General features: G+C 38.8%; 1 protein-coding gene across 4 annotated transcripts in view; it reads right to left on the bottom strand.

Moving 5' to 3' along the window:
* Positions 1–26,482, bottom strand: part of CHRDL1 (chordin like 1) — a 144,136-nt gene that overhangs the window by 16,543 nt on the left and 101,111 nt on the right. For 2 of the 4 annotated variants that reach the window (XM_036271699.1, XM_036271698.1), the window contains exons 7-9: positions 16,765–16,832; positions 9,382–9,550; positions 4,912–5,106 (exon numbers count right to left, since the gene is read on the bottom strand). In XM_036271699.1, coding sequence (XP_036127592.1) covers positions 4,912–5,106; positions 9,382–9,550; positions 16,765–16,832 — 432 coding nt within the window. Of the gene's footprint in view, positions 1–4,896; positions 5,107–9,381; positions 9,551–16,764; positions 16,833–26,482 lie in introns of all 4 variants that reach the window. The other 2 variants (XM_036271697.1, XM_036271696.1) reach the window with 1 other exon arrangement.

A 26,482-nucleotide genomic window follows, 5' to 3' on the forward strand; every position in this document is an offset into this window, starting at 1 on the left:
TTTTCCTTTAATGACCTTAGAGAGAGAGGAAGGAAGAGGGAGGGAGGGAGGGAGGGAGGGAGAGAGAGAGGGAGAGAGAGAGAGAGAGAGAGAGACAGAGAGAGACAGAGAGAGAGAGAGAAAGCTAGAAACATCAGTGAGAGAAAACACTGACTGGTTGTCTCCTGCATGCCCCCCACTGGGGATAGAGTCCACAACCTGGGCATGTGCCCTGACTGGGAATTGAACTGGCAACCTCTTGGTGCATGGGTTGATGCTCAACCACTGAGCAACAGTGGCCAGGTTTTTATTATTTTCTGTAATTACAAAAGTAATATACATGGAAATTTTTGAAAATACAGATAAACAAAAAGAAAAAAATAAAAATTACCCATAATTCATTCACCTGAAGATAGTCATTATTAACATTCTGCCATATACCCTTCCACTCTATTTTTGTCTATTACAAACACATTCTTTTTTTAACACATAAAGTGGGATCACATTATACATATTGTTTTGTAGCTTGATCTTTGTATTTAACAAATATATTGCAAACATCTTTCTGTATCATTAAATCTTGGTCTACAATGATTTTTTTGTTGGTTTTATTATTTTGCTATGGGCCACTTTTTATTTATTTATTTATTTTTGCATTTATCTTCAGATAGAGCAGGAGGGAGAGAGGGAGGAAGAGAGAGAGAGAGAGAAACACAAATGTGAGAAAGACACATCGACTGGTTGCCACCTGCACAACCCCAACCGGGGCTGGGGACAAACTGCAACCGAGGTATGTGTCCTTAGTGAGAACTGAATCTGTACTCTCTGGTCCACGGGCCGACACTCTAACTGCTGAGCCAAACTGGCCAGGGCTCTATGGGCCACTTTTTTACTGTTAACACTGTTACAAATGCCCCCCATCTCCCCCTCTTTTATCCCCTCCACCCAGCCCTTGCACCCCTACCATGGCCTTCACCACACTGCTGTCTGTGTCCATGGGCTATGCATATATGTTCTTTAGCTAATCTCTTCACCTTCTTTCATCTAGTCCCTCTCTCCCCCCTCCCCTCCGACCTTTGTCAGTCTGTTCCACGTATCCATGTCAGTGTATTTTGTTATTGGCTGTGCACTATGCTACAGTACAGATATACCATATTTATTTAACTATTTCCCTATTGGTAGACTCAGATTGTTTACAATTTTTCACTATTATAAACAGCACTGCAACAAAAGTCCTTATTTGTATGTCTGTGTATGTCTCTTGTTACTTTCTTAGGATTTCTAGAAGTGAAACTACTTAGCCAAAGAGTATAGGAAGTAAAGTTTTTAATAAGTATTTTCAATCTGAGAGGCCAATTATTTAAAAGGCATTGCTTACTGTGTCCTATTCTCAACACCGTTTTAGTTAGTTTACTTCTTATTTGAATCACCTGCATCAATAAAATCCTGAGCATGCAATGAAATGGGATTTGGTTTCGAGGTCTGAGATTCAAATTGTAATATTATACTGTGAGAGGGTTTATCCTACCTGGGGTAGTTTAGGTAGCTATTAGTTTAATCTGAAATTATGATGTTGTATTAGTTATATGACTATGGACATTAAACTCCTGACCAAAGAGAAAATTATGTTGGCAGAATTATTCCTAAGTGACACTAAAAGGTTTGAGGATCCAGTGAGATCACAGACTTGGAAGTCATAATAAGCCATTGTGGATGGGCAGCCCCATGTCCATATCAACATCATAAGTGCTCTCTCCCTATCCCTAATGAGTATATATCCTCACCAATTTTAATGGCCCAATTCTCTACTCCAGATCAGATAGCTCCTGTCCTTCCTATTCACACCCTGCCCCTCTTTAATCTGGAAGATGAGGGTCGTTACATTAAGAAAGATTTTGTTTGTGCCACTAATAAATGCTTTTCAAACTTTAATGTGCACTAGAGTCAACCGAAGAGTCCGGTTGAAATACAGATTCTGATGCAGTTGGCCTGGGGTGGAACCTGAGAATCTGCATTTCTAACTAGCTTCTAAGTGTTGCTGGTCCACAAACCACACTTTGAATAGCAAGACCATAAACCACCCTTGGCCTACAGCAAGAGTTCCCACACTTGTCTGCAAATTAATATCATTTGGGGATCTTTTAAAAATCCTGAAGTCTAGCCCAGACAGTGTGGCTCAGTAGTTAAGCATCAACCCATGCATCAAGAGGTCGCCTGTTTGATTCCCAGTCAGGGTACATGCCCAGGTTGTGGGCCAAATCCCCAGTGGGGGGAATGCAGGAGGCAGCCAATCGATGTTCTCTCTCACCAGTGTTTCTATCTCTCTCTCCCTCTCCTTCCTCTATCTCTAAAATCAATAAAGACAGAAAATTAAAAATTCCAAAGCACAGGGCATACCAAGCACAGATCATATCAATTAAATCATGATCTTTAAGGATGGGACATAAGTATTTCTGGAAACTCTCTGGGGGATTCCAATGTGTAGACAAATTTGGGAACCACTGGCCTACATGAAGATGCTCAAAGAGATAAACCACAGAACTTACATGCATGTATGCATGATCAATGAACATAGACAACAAAGCTGGGGACGGGGTGAGGGGGAAGGGGAAGAGGGTGTCAATGGGGAAAAAATGAGAAACATCTGCAACAAAAACAAATTAATAAAATATATATTTTAATAATATAAAAATATAAAAAAATAATATAAAAAATACTCACACACACACACACATTGAATAAGGTCATGGTCACCTGCTGCTCATGAGGAATTGCATATATTGAAAGAATAAGTAATATAACTCTCTGCCTACATTTAAAAAATTTTTTTAAACTGTATTTACAAAAATGTTTTGCATATAGGCATGAGAAATGCTAAATTCATGTCCTTGAAAGTAATTAATTCATCCCCCCTTAGACTGTTGAAGATAGAAAAACACTAAGAATTAATCTATTCTAAACCTATCATTTTGCAGAGAAGAAAACTGTGGCTCAGAGAGGTGAAGGGTCTTGTTCGAGATCACACAGGAAACCAGTGGCAGAACCAGGGCTAGAATACTTGATTAAAAACAACAATGAGGTATCACCTCACACCTTTCAGAATGGCTGCCATCAACAAATCATCAAACAACAAGTGTTAGCAAGGGTGTGGAGAGAAGGGGACTCTAGTACACTGCTGGTGGGAATGCAGACTGGTGAAGCCACTATGGAAAACAATATGGTGTTACCTCAAAAAATTAAAAATTGAACTTCCATTTGACCCAGTGATCCCACTTCTAGTAATATACCCTAAGAAGCCTGAAACACCAATCATAAAGAATATATGTACCCCCATGTTTGTAGCAGCACTATTTACAATAGCTAAGATCTGGAAACAGCCCAAATGTCCATCAGTAGATGAATGGATAAAAGTGCTGTGGTACATATACACAATGGAGTACTATGCAGCTGTAAGAAAGAAAGATCTCTTATCCTTTGAGGTGACATGGAGGGACCTGGAAAATATCATCCTAAGCAAAACAAGCCAGAGAAAGACAAGTATCATATGATCTCACTTATTTGTGGAATATAATGAACATAACAGTCTGAGAAATGCAGAGATGTGGAAGTGGGGTACAGACTGACAATCCCCAGAAAAGGGGGTGGTGGGGGAGAGATAAACCACAGAACTTATACGCATGTGTGCATGAACAGTGGACATGGACAACAAACTGCGGACAGGGCAGGGAGGGAGGGGGAGGGGGTAATTAGTGGGGGGAAAAGGAGAAACATCTGTAACAAAACTAAATTAATTAATTAAAAAATAAAATTAAAAAAAAAAGAATCCCATGCTCTGTCAACCCCAATACTACAAACTATATTTTTATATAGCTCATGTGTTAAAACCACTATTTGAAGAATTAATTTGTCGTTTTTTATCAGTTCACATTTTCTACTTGTCTGGAAAAGACAATAGGCTGTAAGCGACCTTGCTTCTAGGCCTTGTTTTTATTATCAATTTGTGTGACTCTAGGCAAGTCACTACTTATACACCTCAGTTTTCTTATCTTTAACAGAGAAATAATAATATCATGATAGGATTTTAGTCTTGGAAGGGGGCTAGGAGGTCAACTGTTCTAAGCTTTTCATTATACAGTCGTCCCTTGTCACTTTGCACTTTGACTTTCACGGCTTCACTCTATCGAGGTTTTTTCAAATATATTCATTAAAAAAGTTGATCAGGACAGTAAAAATGATACAGCGCACGTTCGGTTGTCTGAGTCAATTATTCACCCCTGTATTACAATTAAAATTAAAATTACTGTATGTATGGACTGTAGGCCTATGTATTCGAGCACCCCAGGAAGCCTTCAACGGCAGGTGCAACCTCTAGAGTTGGAACTAATTAACCGCGATAAACGAGGGATGACTGTACAGATGAGGCTAATGAGGCCTAGAGCAGATCAGTCACATTTCCAAAGTCGTACAGCAACTTAGATTAGGACCAAAACCCACTTTCCTTCTGCTATACCTCACCTGTCTCTCATCCTATCTCAAAAGGGTATTGGATGAGATTGTGCTTTGATGAGTTAAATAGTAATATAAATTAAAGCTGCTATTGTTCTTCTTAACCATCATCATAACCTAGTTTCTTTACTATTTATAAAACCAAGCTTAAGATTTGGCACTTAGCGCTACATGGAATCAAAGGAATGGTTGACACAAACAAATCCCCATTCTAATTCTTAGTAGTGCATATCTTCCAAGCAACCATCTTACCAATCCTTCAAGAGAGGAGACAATGCAGTTCATTATTAGTAGAAATATTATCATTACAATGATATGGTGTGTTGATTATGTTTCTGATGCTCACAGAACATTGAAAATAATTACATGGGGATCTCAGTCAACCAAACACAGGGCTTCCAACCAACGCACCTTTTGCCTTTTTACCTGGACACACCTTGCAGCACTTTCCATCTATTTTTTGAGGGTACTTGCAGGGGTATCGGTTGGGGCAGTGAATTTTCTTACACTCTTGTTTGGTGACATTACAAGTACACAATACACACTCCACAATGCCAAATGCCCGGAGGTTAGGGTGCCAGGATTCACCATGAGAATAGGTCTTTCCATTAGAAACACACACTGGAAGAGAACACAATATTGGAAATTAAAGGTTAGGGAGTTGAAATGGGTTCCTATGTTCAGAACCCAAACCCTGAACCCCTTAAGACATCAAGCATATTTAGTTCTTTACATGACCATGGAGATACATTTACAGGGCAACCTCTTCTAACTAAAAATAGATCTTAGGCCTTGGTTTACCATTAGCAACTATTCAGGTTCTTCAGCAGTAGCCTTTGGATGCTCACAAGTGCCTGGTAGTCAATAAGTAAAAAAATTTTAAAGTGTAGGAATGAATGAAAGTTCTATCTTCTCCAGGTATCTGATAAAGAACCTCTAGTAGAATGTAGTTTTTTGTTTGTTCGCTTTTGTTTCTTTTTTTTTTTTTTTTTGAGTTTTTTTTTTTTTTTTAATCAATGGATAGTTTTCCATTGATTTTTAGAAAGAGTGGAAGGGGGAGAGAGAGAGAGAGAGAGACACATCAATTGGTTGACTCCTGTAAACATCCTGATAGGGGCCGGGGACCAAATTCAAAACCCAGGTAGGTGCCCTTGACCAGGAACCAAACCTGTGACTCCTCAGTGTGTGGGCTGATGCTCTATCCACTGAGCTACACTGGCCAGGGCTAGAATGTAGTCTTAATAGCTGCAGTTCCATATATAATTCATATGGCCCAAGTGCATGTGCTTCTTGGCATGAAAATTTCCCAGAGAGATTTACCACCCAGGGAGGATAAATGAAAAAACTACTGCTCTTCCCAATGGGCCATTTTTACCCCAGACCCTGAATCAATCCATTCAGAATATCAAATGCTATGAAAGTCTGATCGACCAACACAAATAGGTAGGAAGTCTAATGGTGCTGGTTTGGGAAGAAAGGTGCTAAGAAGATTGAGGGGGAAAGGACTCACACCAATCAGTAAGTGGTGAAAGGTAGCCTGTTTTGCCTGTAATCTTCAGGCAGTGTCTCTGTCCCTCATCTTATAGTGGCTGTAGAAATTAGGCTGGAGTAGACCACTGCCTGCCCCAGAGATATCTTTTGGTTGTCTCACATTGTTTAAGTGGAAAGTGATGTCACTGGCTCCATGTTTTTGGAGGGCCTTTGCAACAGCAAACATCTGGGCTGCAGGCTGAGGGGCCTATGAAGGGAAGGGGTCACAGGAACATCCTTCAATGCAATGCAACCAAAACATATCCAGCTCCTACTGTTAAGACATGGAGCTATGATCTAGGATGAGAACTGCACAAGGCTGTGAATGGGGAGGGCTGAGAATGGGTTGTCTCCCTTTTTGAAAGTACTAAGACATTTTGGAGATTTCAAGCCATGACTGGGACTGGGTGTGTTTCTCATTCTTACCATCACCTCATCATACCCAGGGAGACCTGTCAGCATCCCAATCAACTACATCTCTAGGGTGGGTTGTATCACTTAAGGCAGGGCTAGGGTGGGAGAAATAGCCCCATTTGGGGCATTTCCAGGAATTGAATGATTTGGCTGTAAGACAGTGGCCTCAGAAGAATGAATCACTGGGCTATTTCTTTCTCATCAAGTCCACTGGGTCACATTAAGACATATGGATGATGCCCTGGCTGGTTTGGCTCAGTGCTTAGAGCATCGGCCCTTGGACCAAAAGGTCATGGGTTCGATTCTGGTCAAGGGCACATACCTGAGTTGCAGGTTTGATCTCTGGCACCAGTCGGGGTTGTGTGGGAGGCAACCAATTGATGCCTCTCTCACATCGATGTTTCTCTCTCCCTCCCTTCCACTCTATCTAAAAATCAATGGAAAAATATCTTTGGGTGAGGGTTAGGAAAAAAAAAAAAAAGGAAAAGAAATATGGATGATGTTGGTTGCCCTTTCCTGTCCTTTGCAAGAGCTGCTAGAGTACTAGGCACCCTAACAGGTCAATCTATGTAAAGATTTTCAGAGCCTAAGAACCTAAACCAGAGAAATTCCCAACCTTACAGTAAGATAGAGTAGGGACTGTTATCTGAATCGTGAGGCTCAGGGCTATAGATAGAATCACATGACAAGACAGGAAAAATGTGTTATTCTCTCTCCTGCCTTCATCTCTTCTCTCTCCTCCCCAGATAGTGACACTCCCTTCTAGACAAGGTGATCAAGTGGGTACATTGTCTACTTCAAGAAAATTTAAGGCTGGTCTCAAGTTCAAAATGATGGAGTCCTGTCACTCTTTGACTTTACCAAGGGATCAATTACATGTATCTCAGAGGAGCACCTAGTTAGCAGGAGAGAGGGGGGAAAGTGCAGGCAGTATTCCCAGTGTTATATAGCTAGCTAGCTTCCCTTTCCCCTAAATGTTTGGACTAAGGAAGCAGTCTAGACTGGATGAGAGCTTATACTCTGAAGTGCAATAGGATGAGGTTAATTCTCTAGAGGAAAACAGCCTTCTCCCCTCCAACAAATTCTCAAGATGATTTTGAATGCATCCATCTGGAGCCTTGGGAGTTGGGGGTGGGGACAAATGATTCTACAGTGAACTATAATAGAAAGGTCAGGAAAAGACTGCTGCAACCAAATCAATAGTGGCAATGAATAAATATGAACCAGCTGGGGTTTTTGTAGGACAAGAAAATCAAGAGATAAACCCTGAAAATGAAGAGAACTATAGAAATTATGGGATTTAGGGTTTTCAAAGTCCATTTCCCCACATGTTTTTTAAGGCTTTGAAATATTTTCAGAGCAAATGGAATCTATTGGCAGCAATTTATTATCGGAAATCAAACTGCATCTTTACCTAACTCTTCCTCATTTCATGAAACTCATATCAGAATGCCTTAGAATTAAAAAATAACAAATTTAAAATCAAACCCTAATCAATAGTAAATATTTCCAATTCTTCTAATACATCACCATTTTTTTTTTTTTTTTTTTTTTTTTTTTTTTATCCTCACCCGAGGACATTTTTCCAATTTTTGTACAGATAGAGTGGGAGGGAGAGAGAGGTGGGGAGAGAGGGAGAGAGAGAGAGAAACATCGACGTGAAGGGACACATCGAGTGGCTGCCACCCGCACGACCAACCAGGGCCGGGGACAAACTGCAACCGAGGTACGTGCCCTTAGCGGGAACCGAACCCGGGTCTCTCCGGACCGCAGGCCAACGCTCTAACCGCTGAGCCAAACCGGCCAGGGCTACATCACCATTTTTAATTAAGAGTTTTATTTTGCACATTCTTCTTTTAAGCTTGTTAGTTTCAAGAACAATTTGATTTTTTTTATCTGTAATATGAAATTTATATCTAACAAGTAACAGATGCAATCAACTAGCTTTGGCTTAACTAGCTTCGTTGAGATTTATAGTAGGAGTTATTTGTAATAGATTGTTTTTCACCCATGTTATTCAATCATTTGGTTTAATAATTTATTACTTTTAACCCATTCAGAGAACTACCTTTGATTTGTTTTTCCTTTAAAGGAAACAAAACATGTTTATGGTTTCATAAAAAGGAACCAGCTGAGCTCTCACTCAGAAGTAGTTGATACAATGCCTAAAAAAGTAAGAAGCAGTCAATTGTTTGATTGAATTTCTGCCCCCTCCCACTGCCCCCACTACTGAGGGTGTGGAGGCTAGAGAACTCTGTGCAGGAAAGAATGAGCCTCGGATGTGTATGGGTGCCTGCTGTAGCCAGCTGGAAGACTGAGTGGGCTGCACGTTGGTGTGAACCTGATCAGTCCTCCTGGTCCTAAACCAGAAGATTTCTGGATTTTTCTCACTGGGTTACTCATTCCTAATGACAATCCCCTCATATGCAATAGAATTTCTGATTGTGAGGCCTGGGAAATGCATCTTTAACAAGAGCCCCAGGAAACTCTGGGGTACACTGAGGTGTGAGACTTACTATTTCTAAGGTATAGAGACGAGCTTCAAAAGCATTTGGCACTTAGTATCTTTGAATAGTGGGTCTTCTACTGGAAAATGAACAACCTCTCATTCTGCTAAAGATCCAGTGAACTTTCCCAAATGAAATTCAACCCCAGGAGCAACTGAGAAAGTGCTGGAGACTGTATTGGGTTCATTGCTTTCCTGTCTTTTGTTCTAAATAAGAACAGATACTCTTGACATGTTAGCCATGCTCTTTGGTCTATATTTAGGAAAATCCTAAGTGTCCTCAAGTCACTTGTCCATACTTAATTTGTAGACTTGATAATGAGTGTTCCACATGTGAATGCATGACATGCATGGAAGAAAAGGTCCTTTCCCAGCTGGAACCCTCCAAACACCAGGGCTACTGAAGCCTTGATGTGGATGCAGCACAAAATGAACACGCCCCTTACCTTGTCCATGCTTGTGCTTGTTATTGATGACAATCTGCACAATGGTACCAGAGGCTTGCTGGGAATCCATAAGAGCTCCCCGGTGACTTCTGGCCCCAGGGAAGCGGGGAAGACCTCCAGCCTGTCGGCTTGGTAGAGGATCATAGTGAGACCGGTGGTAAGAATGTCTCTGTAAAATAAACAAATTCAGTTCCCCAAATCCTCCAATGAAAAGGCAGAAATAGCTTTACATACATACAAGGGCATTTAATAAATTTTTAGTGATGAGTTTTGATATAAACTGTACATCTACCTCCACCAATAGAAAAATAGGGATGGTAAAGTAAAGCAGCATTGACAACATGCTGAGATTTTTCTCTCTCCCTTTTTTTTTTTTTAATCCTTACCCAAGGACATGCTTATTGATTTTAGAGAGTGGGAGGGAGGGAGGGAGGGAGAGAGGGAGGGAGGGGGGAGAGAGAAAGAGAGAGAGAGAGAGAGAGAGAGAGAGAGAGAGAGGCAATGTGAGAGCGAAACATTAATCAGTTGTTGCCTCCCATATGTACCCCAACCAGAGGTCAAACCTGCAATCTAAGTATGTGCCCCAACCACGGAACAAACCCACAATCTAAGTATGTGCCTCACCAGGAATCGAAGCCACAACCTTTTGGGGTATGGAACAACACTCCAACCAACTGAGCCACACCAGCCAGAGATTTTTCTCTCTTCTTATAGAAGATTGGACTAAATGTACCTACAAACTCTTTAGGGATCAAACATCCCAACAGAATAAAGTATCCTTCCTGCTCCCCAAACTCTCATATTTGGGTTTAAGAGTTAAGGTAGCAGCTGCAACACAAGCAGAATGTGACAGAGGCCACAGGAGAAGTATAAAATACTGTACAGATTAGGACAAGAAAGAGAGCTTCCTTTTGGGGAGGTTTTGTAAGCTGGGCCATAAAGGGTGAATAGACTTTTTGGAGGCAGAGTTGGTGAGGAGTTTTCCAGGCACAGGTTTCCAAGTTGAGAAAGTACAGCACAGAACATAGAGTCCATAAAAGGAAACAGCTGAAGGATAATGTTCTGAAAGTGGGTTGGCACGAGATCATGGAGAACATTAAATGGAAGGTTAAGGGGTGAGGGCTTTATTTGGTAGGCAACAGAGGTGACAGTGTGGAAGTCTTTGAGTGATGTTTTTAAAAGCAGAGTAATAGCCCTGGTTGGTGTGGCTCAGTTGACTGAGCATCATTCCATGCACCAAAGGTTTGCTGGTTCCATTCCCAGTCAGGGCATATGCCAGGATCTCTGGCTCGATGCCTGGTAGGGAGCAAGCAGGAAGCGGCCAATGGATGTTTCTCTCTCATCAATATTTCTATCTCTCTCCCTCTCCCTTCCTCTTTCTCTCTAAAGAAATAAAAAATAAAGCAGAGTAATAATCAAAACTGTGTTTCTAAGCACTGAACCTTGAGAATGCATAAGGTGAACTGGATAGGAGGAAGAGATGGGAGTCAAGTACAGTCCAGATAAATGTACTGAGACTAAATATAGGTAATGGCATGAGACCACAGATCAGAGCACAGATAGACATTTTATAGATAGATGAACTGACGTGCATGCCAGTACTAGAATTCAGCTCTGCAGAGGAGAGGACTTTGTTTTATTCACTTCTGTAACTCCCGTGCCTAAAATAATGTCTAGCATCTGGAAAGTGCTCATAAAAACTTATTGAATGAGTGAATGAAAGCTAGAGTCTTGTAGCACAAATAATCCAATCATTGCTATTTCAGCAAGGGGTGAAGACACATGATGAGCCCATTATTCTTCTACCCAACCCTGTCCCAGGAGCTGAGGTAGAGTGAGGATGGAGGAGGACAAAATGAATGAAGAACAGAACCTAAGGGTTAAGGCCAAATAACACTGTGTATCAGGGACAATTCTTAGGGATAAAGGAGGAGAGACACATTTAAAAGTTTTACAGGCAGTTAAAAAGGAAGATCCTTATATTCAGTGATAAAAATAGCAGGGAACTTTGAGAAGGTAGTTACAGAGTCCCATGACCCCACCATTCCATAAAACATTTCATACTGTTATGTTCCATAGCACACATGTTGCAAATTTAGTTTGGGGTATTATTATCACTCTCTTGGATGGGAGCATTAGTGGGAGAAGGGGGGAGTGAACAGGAGCTGGAGTAAGAGAAAGAAAACATTATTCCCTCTGTCTAAGAAGAGCCCATCCTGGTGCATTGCTATAAAAATGTACATAAATAATAATTTGCATCCATTTAGTATCATGCACACAGACGGGATTCTCAGTGCAAATATTTTTCATCCCCAAAATCATCTTCTGCCACAATCACTCACATTTCACAAAGGCCGTTACAGATTGTTCTGTTCTTTTAGGAGTTTGGCAACATTTTGCCAAAGGAACACAGACAGGACCATTTGGATTCTGGGTGTGCTACTGATGCTAAAAGAAGGGAATCTGACAGGATTAGAATTTGAGAGGGAAGGTCGCTGACCCAGGATAAGATGCAAGCACAAGAAGTTCTCTGATTCATGAGGGTGAGCACAAAATTAAAAGCTGTTCTTTGGTACCAGGGACTTAAACCTTAGACATATGATAAGGGTAGAAAAAGGATTTAAGACAAAACAAAAGTAAAAAAAAAAAAAAAAAAAAAAAAAAAAACCAAAACAAAAAACAAACAAACAAAAAAACTCAGGAATTTTGTTCAAACACCAGTCAGCCTCCCAAAACCTCATCTTATACAAGTCTTATTTTTACAGACAGAGAAACTGAGGTCAGGGAATAGAGGTGTTTTATTCAGGGTGACAATGAAGTTTGAGGTATTGTAGCTGGCAGGAATGTGGGAGTAAGGGGAAGGAGAGGGGAAGAAGTATAGGAGGAAGAAGAGGAGAAAAAGTGAGAGAGATAACCTCTGGTGAAGCTCAGTGTTCCACAAATATTTGGCTAAAAACTGGTCTGAAAAAAAAAATATTTCCAATATAGATGTCTGCTACACTGTTCACAACCACACATGCCACTGGTTTCTACTTAGGCTGCACACAGAATGACCTGGGGAGCTGTAAAATTACTGATGCCTGAGTTCCACCCCCCGAGAGACTGATGAAATTAGTTTGGGGTAAGATCTGGGCATCAGGGTTTTTATATACCCCTCAGGGGACTCTAATTTGAAGCCAAGGTTGAGAATCACTGACATAAAGGATCTTCTGTTTTAGGCTGGGAGTAGGGGTGGTGATGTGTGATTTTGATTTAAGAGTAATGGCTCTTTTAAAGTTGTTGCCCTAAACAAATGAAAGAGACTTACCAGGAGCCATTCTGATCTTGTAACATAGCAAAGGAGAAAAAGGCTTTAACATCTTGGAGTTATAAGCGAAACTGAAACTTATTTTAAAAAACAACTATGAGTAGGCTGTTTGAGACAGCAGGTCAAAATGGACAAAAGCCAAATGATTTCATTCATTACAGGGATATAAAACAAATCAGTAACAAACAGAATCAAAGAAAAACAAAGTCATAAAGACAACAGATTGCTGGTTACCAGAGGGGAAGGGAAGTGAGGGGAGGGGGAAATGGATAAAGGGGGTCAAATATATGGTAATGGATGGAAACTAGACTTTTAGTGGTGAGCATGTTGTAATGCGTACCGCTATTAAATTACAATGTTGTATACCTAAAATTCATATAATGTTATTTAGCAATGTTTCCTCAATAAAAAATAAATTTAAAAAACATGTTAGGTAGAAACGATCATATAGCTATGCTTTTTAAAAACCATTTTTAATTTTTTAAAAAATTTCAATTACAGTTTACTTTCAATATTATTTTATATTGATTTCAGGTAGCTACAGTTTGTTTTATTTTGTTCATTTTTTTTTTTACATTTTTAGAGAGAGAGATAGAAACATTGATATGAGAGATACATCCATTGGCTGCCTCCTGCACGCCCCCTACTGTGGATCAAGCCTGCAACCCAGGCATATGCCGTGACCAGGAACTGAACCAGGACTCCTCAGTGCATGGGATGACGCTCAATCCACTGAGCCATAAAGGCTGGGCTTTTCTTTTTCTTTTTAATCCTCACCAGAGGATATGTTTAGAGACAGAAAGGGAGAGAGAGACATTGATGTGAAAGTAAAACATCAATAGGTTGCCTCCCATACCCATCCCGGCCAGGGATCAAACCCACAAGCTAGGTATGTGCCCTGACCAGGAATCAAACCCACACCATTTTAGTGCATGGGATGACACTCCAATCCACTTAACCACTTGACCAAAACCACAGTTCTTTTCTGGTGTTGGAAACCGCTCCCCCCCCCCCAGCAATGTAACAGTTCCCCAGTAATTTCTACCTTACTTGTTCTAAGGTCTAAGATATAGGGTTTTATTGATGTAGACACAAAAGTTCTAAGAGTTCAGAAAGGGAAAATGCCTTTATGTTCATGATCCTATGCTAAAGTTTTACAAGATGTTACCATTGGGGGAAACTGGATAAGGGGCACACATAATCTCTCTGTATTATCTACTGCAATTGAGAGTGAATCTATAATTATGGCAAAATAAAAAGTTGAATTTTAAAATGCCTTCAGAAAGTGTTCTAATCTACACATCATATCTCCATCACTAGTAACTAGGACTCTTCCTGTCTGTGAGACACTTAGGCCAGTTTCCTTCCCAAACCATTGTTCTGACAATGTGAATGAGACAGATTTTTACCTGTTTCACATTGTTTCTATCCCAAACTCTTTCACTTTTCTAATGATAAATCTATGAGTAATATATTGGGGGGAAATCACAGTTTGGCTGTTGTCCAAAACAAAATTATGCTTGCTTTCATGTTTTGGCTTTCACCCTGCACCTACTCACCCCCACCCCACACACATTCCCCCTGATGGTACTAGGACAAGTTCATGTAAAATTATGACCTAGAAATCAAACACAAACAATTGTAGGTTTTTATAAAGGAGTTATAATTGAATCACTGGTTCTCTTTCCTCTGTACTTCGTAAAACTTGATAAACTAATGGTTTTTAGCCAACTCAGCAAAATAAACCAATCAGCTGTGTTTCTGTTGAACTAAGGTTTTGAGGGTTCCCTCTAAATGGGACAGTCTGCTAAAGGAACAGTCTAATAAATTGATAATGTGTTGTGCCCTGGCCAGTTTGGCTCAGCGGTTAGAGCATCGGTATGTGGACCAGAGAGACCCGGGTTCGGTTCCTGCTAAGGGCACGTACCTTGGTTGCAGTTTGTCCCTGGCCCTGGTTGGGTGGTGCGGGAGGCAGCCACTCGATATATACCTTTCACATTTATGTTTCTCTCTCTCTCTCTCCCTCTCACTCTATCTGAACAAAAAATGGAAAAATGTCCTCGGGTGAGGATAAAAAAAAAAAAGAAAATGTGTTGTTAAGGCTGACTTTTTTTTCTCCCATTCAGAAAGTGGAGCTGCAAAGGATATAAAGAGGGGATTCTTCTACCTTCTAATTTTTGACTAGTAAAGAACAAACACGTTTGAAGAATTTCTCTCTGATTTGGGACAAATTTCTGTGCATTAATAGTAATAAAAAGTTCCCCTCTGGCCCTGTCCAGGCGGCTCAGTTGGTTAGAGCATTGTCCTGTATACCAAAAGGTTACAGGTTCAATTCCCAGTCAGGGCTAGCTTGAGGGTTTGATCCCCGTCGGGACATATACAGGAGGCAACTCATCAATGTTTCTCTCTCACATCAATGTTTCTCTCTCTCCCTTTCTCTCTCTCTTCCTCCCTCTCTCTCTCAAATAAAAAAAAACATCCTCGGGTGAAGATTAAAAAAAAAAAAAGTTCCCCTCTGACCCAATACACACATTTCACTCCATCTTTCACATTCATTCAACAGGTATTTTTTGGGTGCCTACCATGTGCCATGTACATACTTTTTTTTCCATTACTACAGATGCTATTTATTATTTAAATCATATCCCAAATATCTATATCTTTTAAAACACACAAAAAATATTTATTTATAATACAGTGGAACTATCTGGAAATTTTGGTCTACCAGGTCCAAATATTTGTTTTCACAGATAGGTCTTGAACTCCTTTGAAAATAATAACTATTTCAAGGCCCTGCATCCTGTACCTGATGTCTTTTGTTAAAGGAAGTACTGGATTAAGTCCAGACCTATCACTAGTAGTTTAGGGAGAACAATGAGGCTGAAAGACAAGGGATGAAATTGGGAACAGCATAAAATGAAGTCAATAAGAAAGGCTAATTATTGGCCTTATCAATAAGATTGCTGAGGTGGCCAGAGAGCATAGTGGTGGGAGCTAAGGCACCCAGATTAAGGCACACAGCTCAAGGTGACTGAAACCTAAATTTGCTTTAGAATAGCATCTGGTTGACAGCCACTAATTTAGCCACTCTCAACATCATACTATAACAAAAAATTGGGTCTTAGATTAAAAAAAAAGAAAATTCACAACACAGAATATGGAGCTGAGGGTGTTTGCAAGGTGGAGGCATGTTAAGTCAGAAGGGGCACAGGTGATGACTGGGGAGCATGACCTTAGCAGCACTGTTATGTTTCTGTTGGTTATTTTATTATGTCTCCTACCAGCACCTTATTCATACCCTCACTATAGGTCTACCCTATAATTCCCTAGACTCTTGCCTTGTATCCAATGTATGTTGAGAACTAATTCCTAGGGTTTTAGAAAATCCTTTATATGTTATCCATTAAAAAACAAATTCATACTTATTGCAAAAGAGCAAATAATTCAAAAGATATAGAGTAAAAAGTCAAAATTGGCCTGTCCTTCTGCCTAATTCTATCTTCTCTGAGATTGTCACTCTAACATGATGGTATGTGACTTTCCAGATCTTTTTGTATTCATTTGCATACATGCGCACACATAACTTTTACATAAAGTAGGGAGAATTAAGCCTGCTACTTTTCCTCTCTTCCAGGGATATAAATGGGAGCCTAAGGCTAAGGGGAGGGTTTATGTGGACATGTCCAAAGTACCTTTGCCAAAAAAATGGGCCAGCCTACTTTACAATCCACAGAACGTCCTCACTGTGGAGGATAAAAGAACCTGCCTTCCTTACAGAAGACAAACATTTGGAAAGTCACCCTGAAAGGGAACCAACTTCTTATCTAGATGAAGTATTCCCAAGAGCTAGGGCTATTATTTCTTTGCATTCATGTCCTGGCCCTGGTTACCAATTACACAGTGCACTTAAATGTTTACAAGTTGGTGATGATACCATTTAAATTTTTGAAGACATGGAAGAAAAATGGTGTTAGAAATAGGCCCTTTTATGGAGTTGTTGGGAGAGTAGCCATGGAGAGAGGAAAGTTTGGTCTGATTCTGTGGAGTATTGAATTATTTGAGCTATTCACACTTACTGCTTCTCTGTTGGCAGGTTGCCGGAAGATATCACCATCAGAATGTTCCCACGACAATTCTCCATCCCCTGTTTATTAAAAAAATATATATAAAAAAAGAATCATGCATACACAGAAGGGAAAAATATCACCCTTTTGACCCAGTAACATTTTTGGTTCTATGATCCCAAAGTTCTCCAGACATTTTAGCTATTCTTCAAAAAGCAACACTAAAACATTTCTCTCTGGGTGTGCCTCATTTGTCAAAACAACTCCAAAGAAAGTTACCACTTTCCAAAATAGACCATCAAGCATTATTACCCAGAATTTTGAAAAAGAAAAATAATCATTTTCCATTTTAATATAACCATCATTGTCGCTTTTGCTTATCTTATTCCAGTGATAGTCAAGTATTTTGCAGGTCATATTTGACTTGTGTTTAAACTACCATTAATAAATGAGAGCTCTGAGTATTTGGTCTGTCATGATTTGTTAAATTCACCATTGTATCTCTGAGAATTTATGAATTTATGATATAATTTATGAGAATTTATGATATAATCTGAAAGTTAACATAAAACTTGCTAAGATTGGAGTGTTTACATAACCAATATCCAAGATATCCTTCTCTACTTTATTTTGCCTGAGACACTTCTTTCTAAATCTATATATCCACTCTTTGAACAGCTCACCCCTATCATTGCTGTCTTCCAGAGTAACTACCTTTAGGAGAAAGATTCTACTTTCAGCCTGGAAAGCAACAAACATACACTATATATGGATATTCCTCAGCTGATTAAAGATAAAAAGAACTAGAAGATAATTCCCATGAATATTACCTGTGACGAAGCAAGCACATAGGAAAAGCTTGGTTTTAGAGATATCTGCACCACTCTAAGTGAGTATTATTTGTGTGTGTGTGTGTGTGTGTGTGTGTGTGTGTGTGTGTAGAGAGATAAATAGATACAGACATATCTATATCTATATCTATAACTATATCTATATCTATATCTATATCTATCTAGCTGAGAGTAAACCTCATATCAATACAACCATATATTTCATAGGATAACAAGAAATACAAAAGAATATGAACATTAAGACTTTTCTGTGTTAATTCATCCCCCAAGCTTTCAAATCCTAAGTCTAAATATTAACATGTTTCTGGTTCAAGCATATGGTAGTCTTCCTAGGAAAAATTATGTAATATTATTGCCTTTTAGGGCTTAGATAAAATCTCACAGTTTGATAGCAATATTACAATCAGTCAGTGACATATAACAAATCATTTAACTCTTCATGATTCAGTGATCATCTTATGGAAAAACATTATGGATTTTGAACATTTAACTCTGGTTGCTATATTAACCTTCCTAAAATACCACTTTGACAAGATAATTGTAACATCCCCTGATCAAAACCCTCAGTGGGTTCCTATCCAAGATACGCTATAATTAGCTACAACCTCATCTTTACTGAGCACTTACCTCCCACCCAACTATCTCAGCTATATTATAATGGGAACCCTTTGACCTCCTTGCTTTTCATCGAACAGGTGGCTCCCGTTCTTGTTCCTATGTTTTTGCTCATGTAATTCTTCTTATGAAAATGTCTTCCTATCTTGAAAACCCCATTGCTCCCACATGCCTATGAAAACCTTAAGCTTTTCTTCCTCTACAGTCTTCTTCAAGCACTCTTACATATTTCTAATTGCCTAAAGGACTTAGCATCCTGTAATCTGAGAGATCTATAGGATTTCAAGCATAACTTTTTCCAAATGCTCCATGTAACAGAAGGAGAAACCAAGGCTCAGAGATGGGGAGTATCAGACATTCACAGTCACATAATGAGTTCATGAGAGTTAGCACCAGAACCTCAGATTGCCTGGCTCTCAAATAAGTATATCCCTTACATAGGACAGGGTTGATTCTTTATATTATTTATGGCTGTATCATCATCATCTATAACAATGTCTGATACATAGTTTTCACTCAATAAATATTTGTCAAGTGATAAAATTGGAAAGCCTTCTCTGACCACCTAAAATTTTAAACCCCTCAGATATTTCTTATCCCTCTTTTTTGCTTTTTCTTCTTAGCACTTAAACTATATTACATTTTATATATTTTATTTGACTGCTTTCTCTCACTACAATTATCCTATGAGCTTAGGCTTCAAATGAGAACAAGGATTTTTGTTAATTTATGTTCACTGAGCTAATGCCAGTATCTAGACAGTTCTGGGCATGTAGTTAGTACTCATTTAATATTTCTTGAATGAATACATACTAAAACATTCAATAATATTTTCTGCTGTTAAATGTCTCCTAAGCCTGCCTTGTCACCCTGAAGATACTGTAAATCCCTTGAAACCAGAGACCATGTCTTAGGCACCCCTCTGTACCATCTAGATCACTTGTTCTCCAAGTGTGATATCTGGACCAGCAGCACCAGCATTACCTGGGAATTTGTTAGAAATGCAAAATTTTGGAATCCACCCAAGGACTACAAAGTCAGAAACTCTGGAGAGGGATGGGGGTCAGTGATCTGGGTTTTGACAAGCCCTCCTAAGGATTGTGATGCATTCTAGACTTTGAGAATAATTGGGTTGGATACTTAGCATTTTCCTGGGTACCCAAAAGGTGCTTAGTTTATGTACTGAATCGAACTATAGTCACAAATACAGAATTAAGTGTTTGGCCAATAGTGTACTCACCTCTTGTTATTCCAAATCTGAGTAAAGATGGTAGACAAAGACTGCATGCAAACTATGTGGAAACCCTGACTGATCCTATAACAGTGATAATGATTTCACCTTTGTTTATGCCTAGAAAATCATGCCCAAAAGTCAGCTAAAATGCATTGAAAGCTTCTTGGGTGGAGAGCTTCATAATAAGGCAGAAAGAGGAGAGAAATCAGGCTGGGCCCTTGCCATCAATATATTTACAATCTGTATATATAGGAAACAGCATAAAACATGCACACACATTGTAACAGCTGGTTATACAAATGGAATGTATGTGCTTAGGAGATACTGAATAGGTGAAGTAAGCAGTCAGATGCAATTATGAAAAGCTTCCCTAAAGAACTTTTAAGTAAATGATGTGGGCAGAGGTTATCTCAACCTAAAGAAATGGCATTTGCAAAAGATCAGAGCTTTGAAATAGCAAGTCACACACTGGTGGCAACAAGCAAGGTGTGGCCTGAATAGAAACTTCTCATGTGAAACCAGAGAAATGGTGCTGGTGGAAAGAGAAACAGGAAGAGGGAGGGTGAAAGCAGGGGGAAAGAGAAAAGGAGGGAGGAAGGGAGGAGGACAGGTTGTTTAGGTAAATATGGGTAGTCAATAATTGCTGCATGAACTTCAAAAAAGAGGCTGAAGAATTCACATTTAACCTGTTACGAGTTTTTATGTAGAGGTTCCTATGGTAAAAAAAAAAAAAGTGTATTTTGGAAGCGTATCCTTGCAATGGAGTGTTGATTAGTTAAGAAGCTACTTAAATCTGCTGGGAGGCCAACCAAGAAGCTGTTGTAGTAATATGTGATATGCCATGAGAATCTATAAAATAGTAGAAAAGAATGGGTAAATCAGACTACTACAGTTTAAAAGAAAATGAAAATACTGTAATGGAAGATTTGCCAGTGGCAGTAAAAAGAGTATAAAATGACTCTAGGGTTGCAGATCTGGAGAGCTGGGAAATGGCGCTACCCTTGAGAGTGACCATGTGGGGATGAACATGAATATATTTGTTCCATTTTAGCTGGCAGTGGTGACTAAAAGCAAAATAGAAATATGAGTTCAGAGAGACTTGAAACCAGACAAGGTTTACCGGCAAATGGCAAAACAATATGTAAAAGTTATAGGATGTGATTTCAAGCATAATCTAAGTATCCAAAGAGGAACAAATTACCAAAGATAAAAGATTAAAAAGGCTTTCCTCATCAAATGCCTTTTTAAAATGTAGATTTAATTATTGATATTGACATGAAATGTTTACTCACCATGGCCTTCTGAGAAGTTCAATTTATTCCATTTTGACCCTACAGTCTTAAAAGGGCTTTTAAGTCAGAATCTCAAAGCAGAAGCATAAAGTCTCTGTTAAGTGAGGTAACATGGCAAAGCAATGAGGAAAGTAGGTATCAAACATGGGAATTGACTGTTAGCACCCTGTAACACAAGTTGAGATGAATGTGTCACAATCACCTAAGTATTTGAAGACAGGCATGTATACTTAAATTTGAACTATTTCATTTTGTTGAAAAACTACCAGAGCCATTACTTATGTATATATATTTTCAAGTAGGAACTATGAATATGTTTGTTGCCTTTGAACTTTCAGTCATCAAAATTGTATTCTTTTTTTTTTTCAGCAGTAACCACTGTTAATATTTTATATGTAACTTTTCAGACCTGTCTCCAAGAATATTATTCACATTTTTAAAACAAAAACATTATCCCAACATGTATATTATTATTATTTTTATTAATTTTTGTTACAGATGTTTCTTTTTTCCCCACTGATTCCCCCCTCCCCTCCGCCCTTTCCCCAGGTTGTTGTCTATGTCCACTCTTCATGCATATATGCATATAAGTTCTGTGCTTTATCTCTCCCCCACCACCCCCTCTTCTGGGGATTGTCTAAAAGTAGCTGCTAAAGGTTTCAACATTTTAGTTGTTCTATTTAACATGAACCATAGTTAAAATAGAATTATCTTCTTAGATGTTCACATTTTGTACAGGTATACGTGGTTCTCTAGATCTGGGCAGGGTCTGTAGAACAACTGAAAATAAAATTATCCATTTACAATCTTAGCTATTATGTCTTACATATTATAACATAGGTATATTTAAAAGAAAAATATATATAAGAAAAAAAAGTAGGCATTGATGCCCTAAAAATACCTGTTTCTTTGCTTTTTATTTTTTCCTGATTCACTAGACAAATTATCTAGAATGAAAGAGAGCCTCTTTTTCAGCCAAGGCTTTAAACAAAAACAAACAAACAAACAAACAAAAACAAGAAAACAATGATTCTAATGGAGACAGATGGATTCTAGTTAATTCCAAGAAGCAACATGATGTAATTTTAACCAATTTTTAAACCAAAATGAAAAACAACTCTACAGCACTGTATGTCAAACAGTATTCATTTAACTTTAAAAGTCACATGTGTTGTTTATCAAACCTCAATTATATTCTGAGTGGTACCCTATGGAGCTGGAATAGCTTGGTTTTCTGGTAATGGGAGAACAAGAATTTGAAAATGGTCAATAGCTAGGCTAAAATTAAGACTGTTTATAACTCTCATTACTTCCATTAATCTTTGGGTGGCTTGAACAGGTCACAGAAGTAAACCATGTTCTCTCAAAAGGACAATGAGATTATGAGATATTCATGAAGATAATCTCCAGACAGCAAAACTATGCTGGCATGTGGCCACTTGTGAACTGCACACATCATTAACAGAGTGCCACCCACAGATCCCAATGTATCTGGGAGAACCCAGTCTTATGACTGTTTTTCTGGCAGGCATAATTATTAGTATGGACTTTCTCACTTTCAAAAGTATCTTGGTTTGGATGGCAAATTATATGGTCACACTAATCATAAGGCAAATAAAAATTAAATGAATCCCAGAGACAAGAAAAAGTGATCTCTCTGTGACAAGGAAAAATGATCTTTGTAATTTTAGAGAAAAAAAAAGTTAAAATCAGTAGAATCAGGGCAAATGGTTAAAGGGCTTTTGAGGGAAATTGAGAGAGGGCACAGAGGAAGAAACTGATCATGAAATCTCTACCAGGTTCTGTGTTGGGCCACGTTATAGATAGTACTCAGTACCCAAGCTAGAGATGAAAGAGGAAGTGGAAAGTTCTCGGTAGGCGGGGGCTCTGCCAAATATCTAATTCTACAAATTCTGTTGAAAGGGAGCAAGTATGGTGAAATCTGAGGAAGGCTCTAAAAATCACTGGTAAAAGAATTCTCCATTGTTAGGCATTTGAGATTACAATAATGTGGTATAGTATTACAAGAAGTCCTCCAGTGTCTTATAAAGTGAACAGACATTTTTTTTTTTGTTTATTTGTTTGGGCTGTCTTAGTATCTTTAACAAAATATCTGCTTGAGAAATACTAAGACACAGACAAGGGGGAAGTTCCTGCCAACACTAGCAAGCCATATTTGAAGAAGAGTACAAAAGCATTTATCCAAAAAACTTAGACATACATACCTTTTAAAAAATGTACCATGAGAGTATATGCGTTTGTAGGAGGAGATCAGGGGAGAGGGAACAAAGAAACTTAACTAGATGGCACTTATGACCCACACTCTGCACTTTCAATGGAGATGTGACTAAATAGATCCAAGCTATGGTTAGAAATAGGGTATTTGTATCCCATTGTAGTCCTAAAGAGCTGAAAGTGTACCATATCTGACCCCTGGAAACAGAGTCATCACAAACTGTTCTTCCCAATAGCCTCTGAGTTAACAGAATCCCCAACATTTCTTCACATCCCCAAGTTGAGAGGCTGTATAGTGGAATGGCTAAGAGAACAACCCAGAGCCAGACTTCCTAGGTTCAAATTGTGACTCTGCCCCCTTCTTTCCTCTGTCACATTGGACAAGTGAACTAACTTCACTGTGCCTCAATTTCCTTTTTGCTAAAATGGAAAGAATACCAACCCCAAAGGGTTATAAGGATGAAATTATCTAGTATATGCAATAAGATTAGAACAGTGCCTGGCACATCGTGAGTATCATGTAAGTGTTAGCCATCATTCCTTCTCCAGCTTCTTCTCATCCTTTACCTTAACTTTGTCCTCCTCTTCAAGAGTAGCTTGCACATGGGGAAAACCCAAATTAAGGGACTCTCACAAGTGGACTAGGTATTTAACAAAGGAAAAGGTTTTGGATTAAACAAACAAACAAACAAACAAAGCATAATCAAAAGAGAAAATGTATGCCTGCACATAGAAAGAGAATCATTTTATTTCTAAATCATCAGAAGCCAGGGTCCTGAAAATATTTTTTAAAATGTCTGCAGAGATTCCTTCAGTTCATACTTCAGAAATGCCTTAGATTCTCTCATAATTATGCTAGTCCTCTTCTTATTTCCATCTTTTTAGAAAAGAAGTTTACATTTTAATTAAAATACTTTTCTCTCTTGGCTTAAACTGAGGCTTAAGAGGACAGATATATGCTTCATTGAGAGGCATTACAATTTACTTAGTCATAAAATGGAGTGGTAAAAATCCAAGTACCCAAATAAGGTAGAATCCAGTGCTACCACATCCATTAACAGAAAGGAAAAAGCAGGATAGAGAAGGGAAACTCAATAATCTACTGATGTTTAGAGCTTGGTAAACTTGGCAATGCAAAGCAGTCAGTTAAAGATCCTTCTTGTCTCCAAAAACATCCCTTGGCTTCCTATACAAAGAGCATTGGACTACTTGGTGAGAGTAGGGAACGTAAGCCTGTTTTTTTTGTTTGTTTGTTTTGTTTTGTTTTCTTTACTGGTTTTAGAGAGAAAGGAAGAGAGAGGGAGGGAAAGAGAGATAGAAACATCAATGAGAGAGAACATCATTTGGCTGCCTCCTGCATGCCCCCCTATGGGGATTGGGCCCACAAACTGGGCATATACCCTGACCAAGAATCAAACTGGCAACCTCTTGGTGCATGGGTCGACGCTCAACCACTGAGCCACACTGGCTGGGCTGTAGGTCTGGTTTTAAAAGCTAAAGGAAAAGTGGAAATAGTCATTCCAGAAATTTGCTTAAATCCACTGAATAACTGTATCAACTGTTCACTTTGCCTGGGCTATGGAGACCTGGAATTGGTAAGTTCTTACAGTTGTAGTGTAGGTAATATTCAAATATGATTCCTCTGCCTGGCATCGGTCCTCTTTCTCATGTTTCTTTTTCATCTGTTCATACTATCAGTCAACAAATCATATTAATTTCCATGAATGTTGAGGTCTATGCTCATGAAGACTATTCTAATGAGAGTAATGTGCATATCCAGTGGTGTGTTTCTGGGCAATCATGGCATCCCTGGAAATAGTTTGAAGGACAGGCTGAAGGAAGAGTGGCTTTAACCACCTATGAAGAAATAATTGCTCTGGAGTATTCCACTGAGAATTCCTTATTTTCAATGTAGAATCAGACTCATATACACATAAAAAACCCTTCAACCCCATAGTAGGATGAGGCATTATTGACCTTGACAGGATATCCCAGATAGCCAATTAGAAATCATTACTATTAATCTGTTAAGCTCAGTATGAAAATCAATGCTGTCTCATTCACGGTATGAAGGGATCTCTGTCTAAGAAGAAACATTTTAGACATAAGAGACATGCCAAGAAAAAACATGGTGACTTTAGAGGGGTGTGAGTCCTGAGACAGTTACCAAGCATGTAAAGATGAATTCTGAGTGCAAGGGATCGAGAGAGAACAAAAACAACCTGAATAGGAGAGGTAGGCAAGAATGCAAAATCTCTAATACGCTCCCATCTTTATGAATATGAATGATTGATTCATTTTTGAAAAGGGATTACCACTGGTGGTCAGACTCTTTTGTAGCTATGAAAAGATCACAGTGTTTCAATACATTTGAAGTTTAGGTGAGAACACACTAATTAAAAAATTAGGTTAATTTTTTAAAAAAATATTTCTTTTTTTTTTTATGAATTTTTATTTATTTTTTTGTTACAGATATTTTACCTTTTTACCCCATTGGCACCCCCCACCCTACCCCCCCTCCACCCTGTCCCCGGCTTAGTTGTCCATGTCCATTGGTCATGCATACATGCATATAAGTTCTGTGGTTTATCTCTTCCCACCCCCCACCCCCCATCTCCTCTTCTGAGGGATGTCAGTCTGTGCCCTACTTCCATGTGTCTGGGTCTACTGTATTCCTCAGACTGTTATGTTCATTATATTCCGTATATAAGTGAGATCATGTGGTATTTGTCTTTTTCTGCTTGGCTTCTTTCACTTAGGATAATACTTTCCAGGTCCCTCCATGTCGTCTCAAAGGATAAGAGATCTTTCTTTCTTACCGCTGCATAGTACTCCATTGTGTATATGTACCACAGCTTTTTTATCCATTCGTCTACTGGTGGACACTTGGGCTGTTTCCAGATCTTAGCTATTGTAAGTGTTTTTTTCCTATTATTATGAGCAGGAGATAGTGGAGTTTCTTCAGAAAATGTGGACAAAAACAAAACCAACTCCATACTGATATGTGAGGATCTATATCTGAAGTTGCTGTTATTTTCTCCAATTTTCTTTGATTTGGAAAAATTTGGTATATTTTTATGATATAAAAAGATGAAATATCTCACAGACCACTTTCCTCAAGATCTCTGGGTCCCAGTCAAGATGGCATTTGAATTGTAACTTTGCTGCTTTTTGAAAGCTAAATGAAGAGTCTTAGGTAAAATGGCAGTTATCTTGAATGCTGAAAAAATTGATTTTAAATAGTTGCTTTTAGTTTTAGTTACAATGGAGTTAGCATAATATCTAAATTTCATGAAAGAGATTAGAGATGTGTTGGATAAATGTGCTTGGGTTGAGTATGTTTGTAAGTTCAGTCATTTCCCCTGCCTCCCTAGCCAGGACTGCACTTGGAGCACTGTCAAGAGCTGTTTATAACTGTGGCTCTCCTTTTTAATAAACCCATAATAAAATATATGCTTAATACTATAAGAGGAAACAGAGGAAGATGAAGACAGTCCTTTACT

This window comes from Molossus molossus, unplaced genomic scaffold (genome assembly GCF_014108415.1).
Source record: "Molossus molossus isolate mMolMol1 unplaced genomic scaffold, mMolMol1.p scaffold_m16_p_2, whole genome shotgun sequence".
NCBI lineage: Eukaryota > Metazoa > Chordata > Mammalia > Chiroptera > Molossidae > Molossus > Molossus molossus.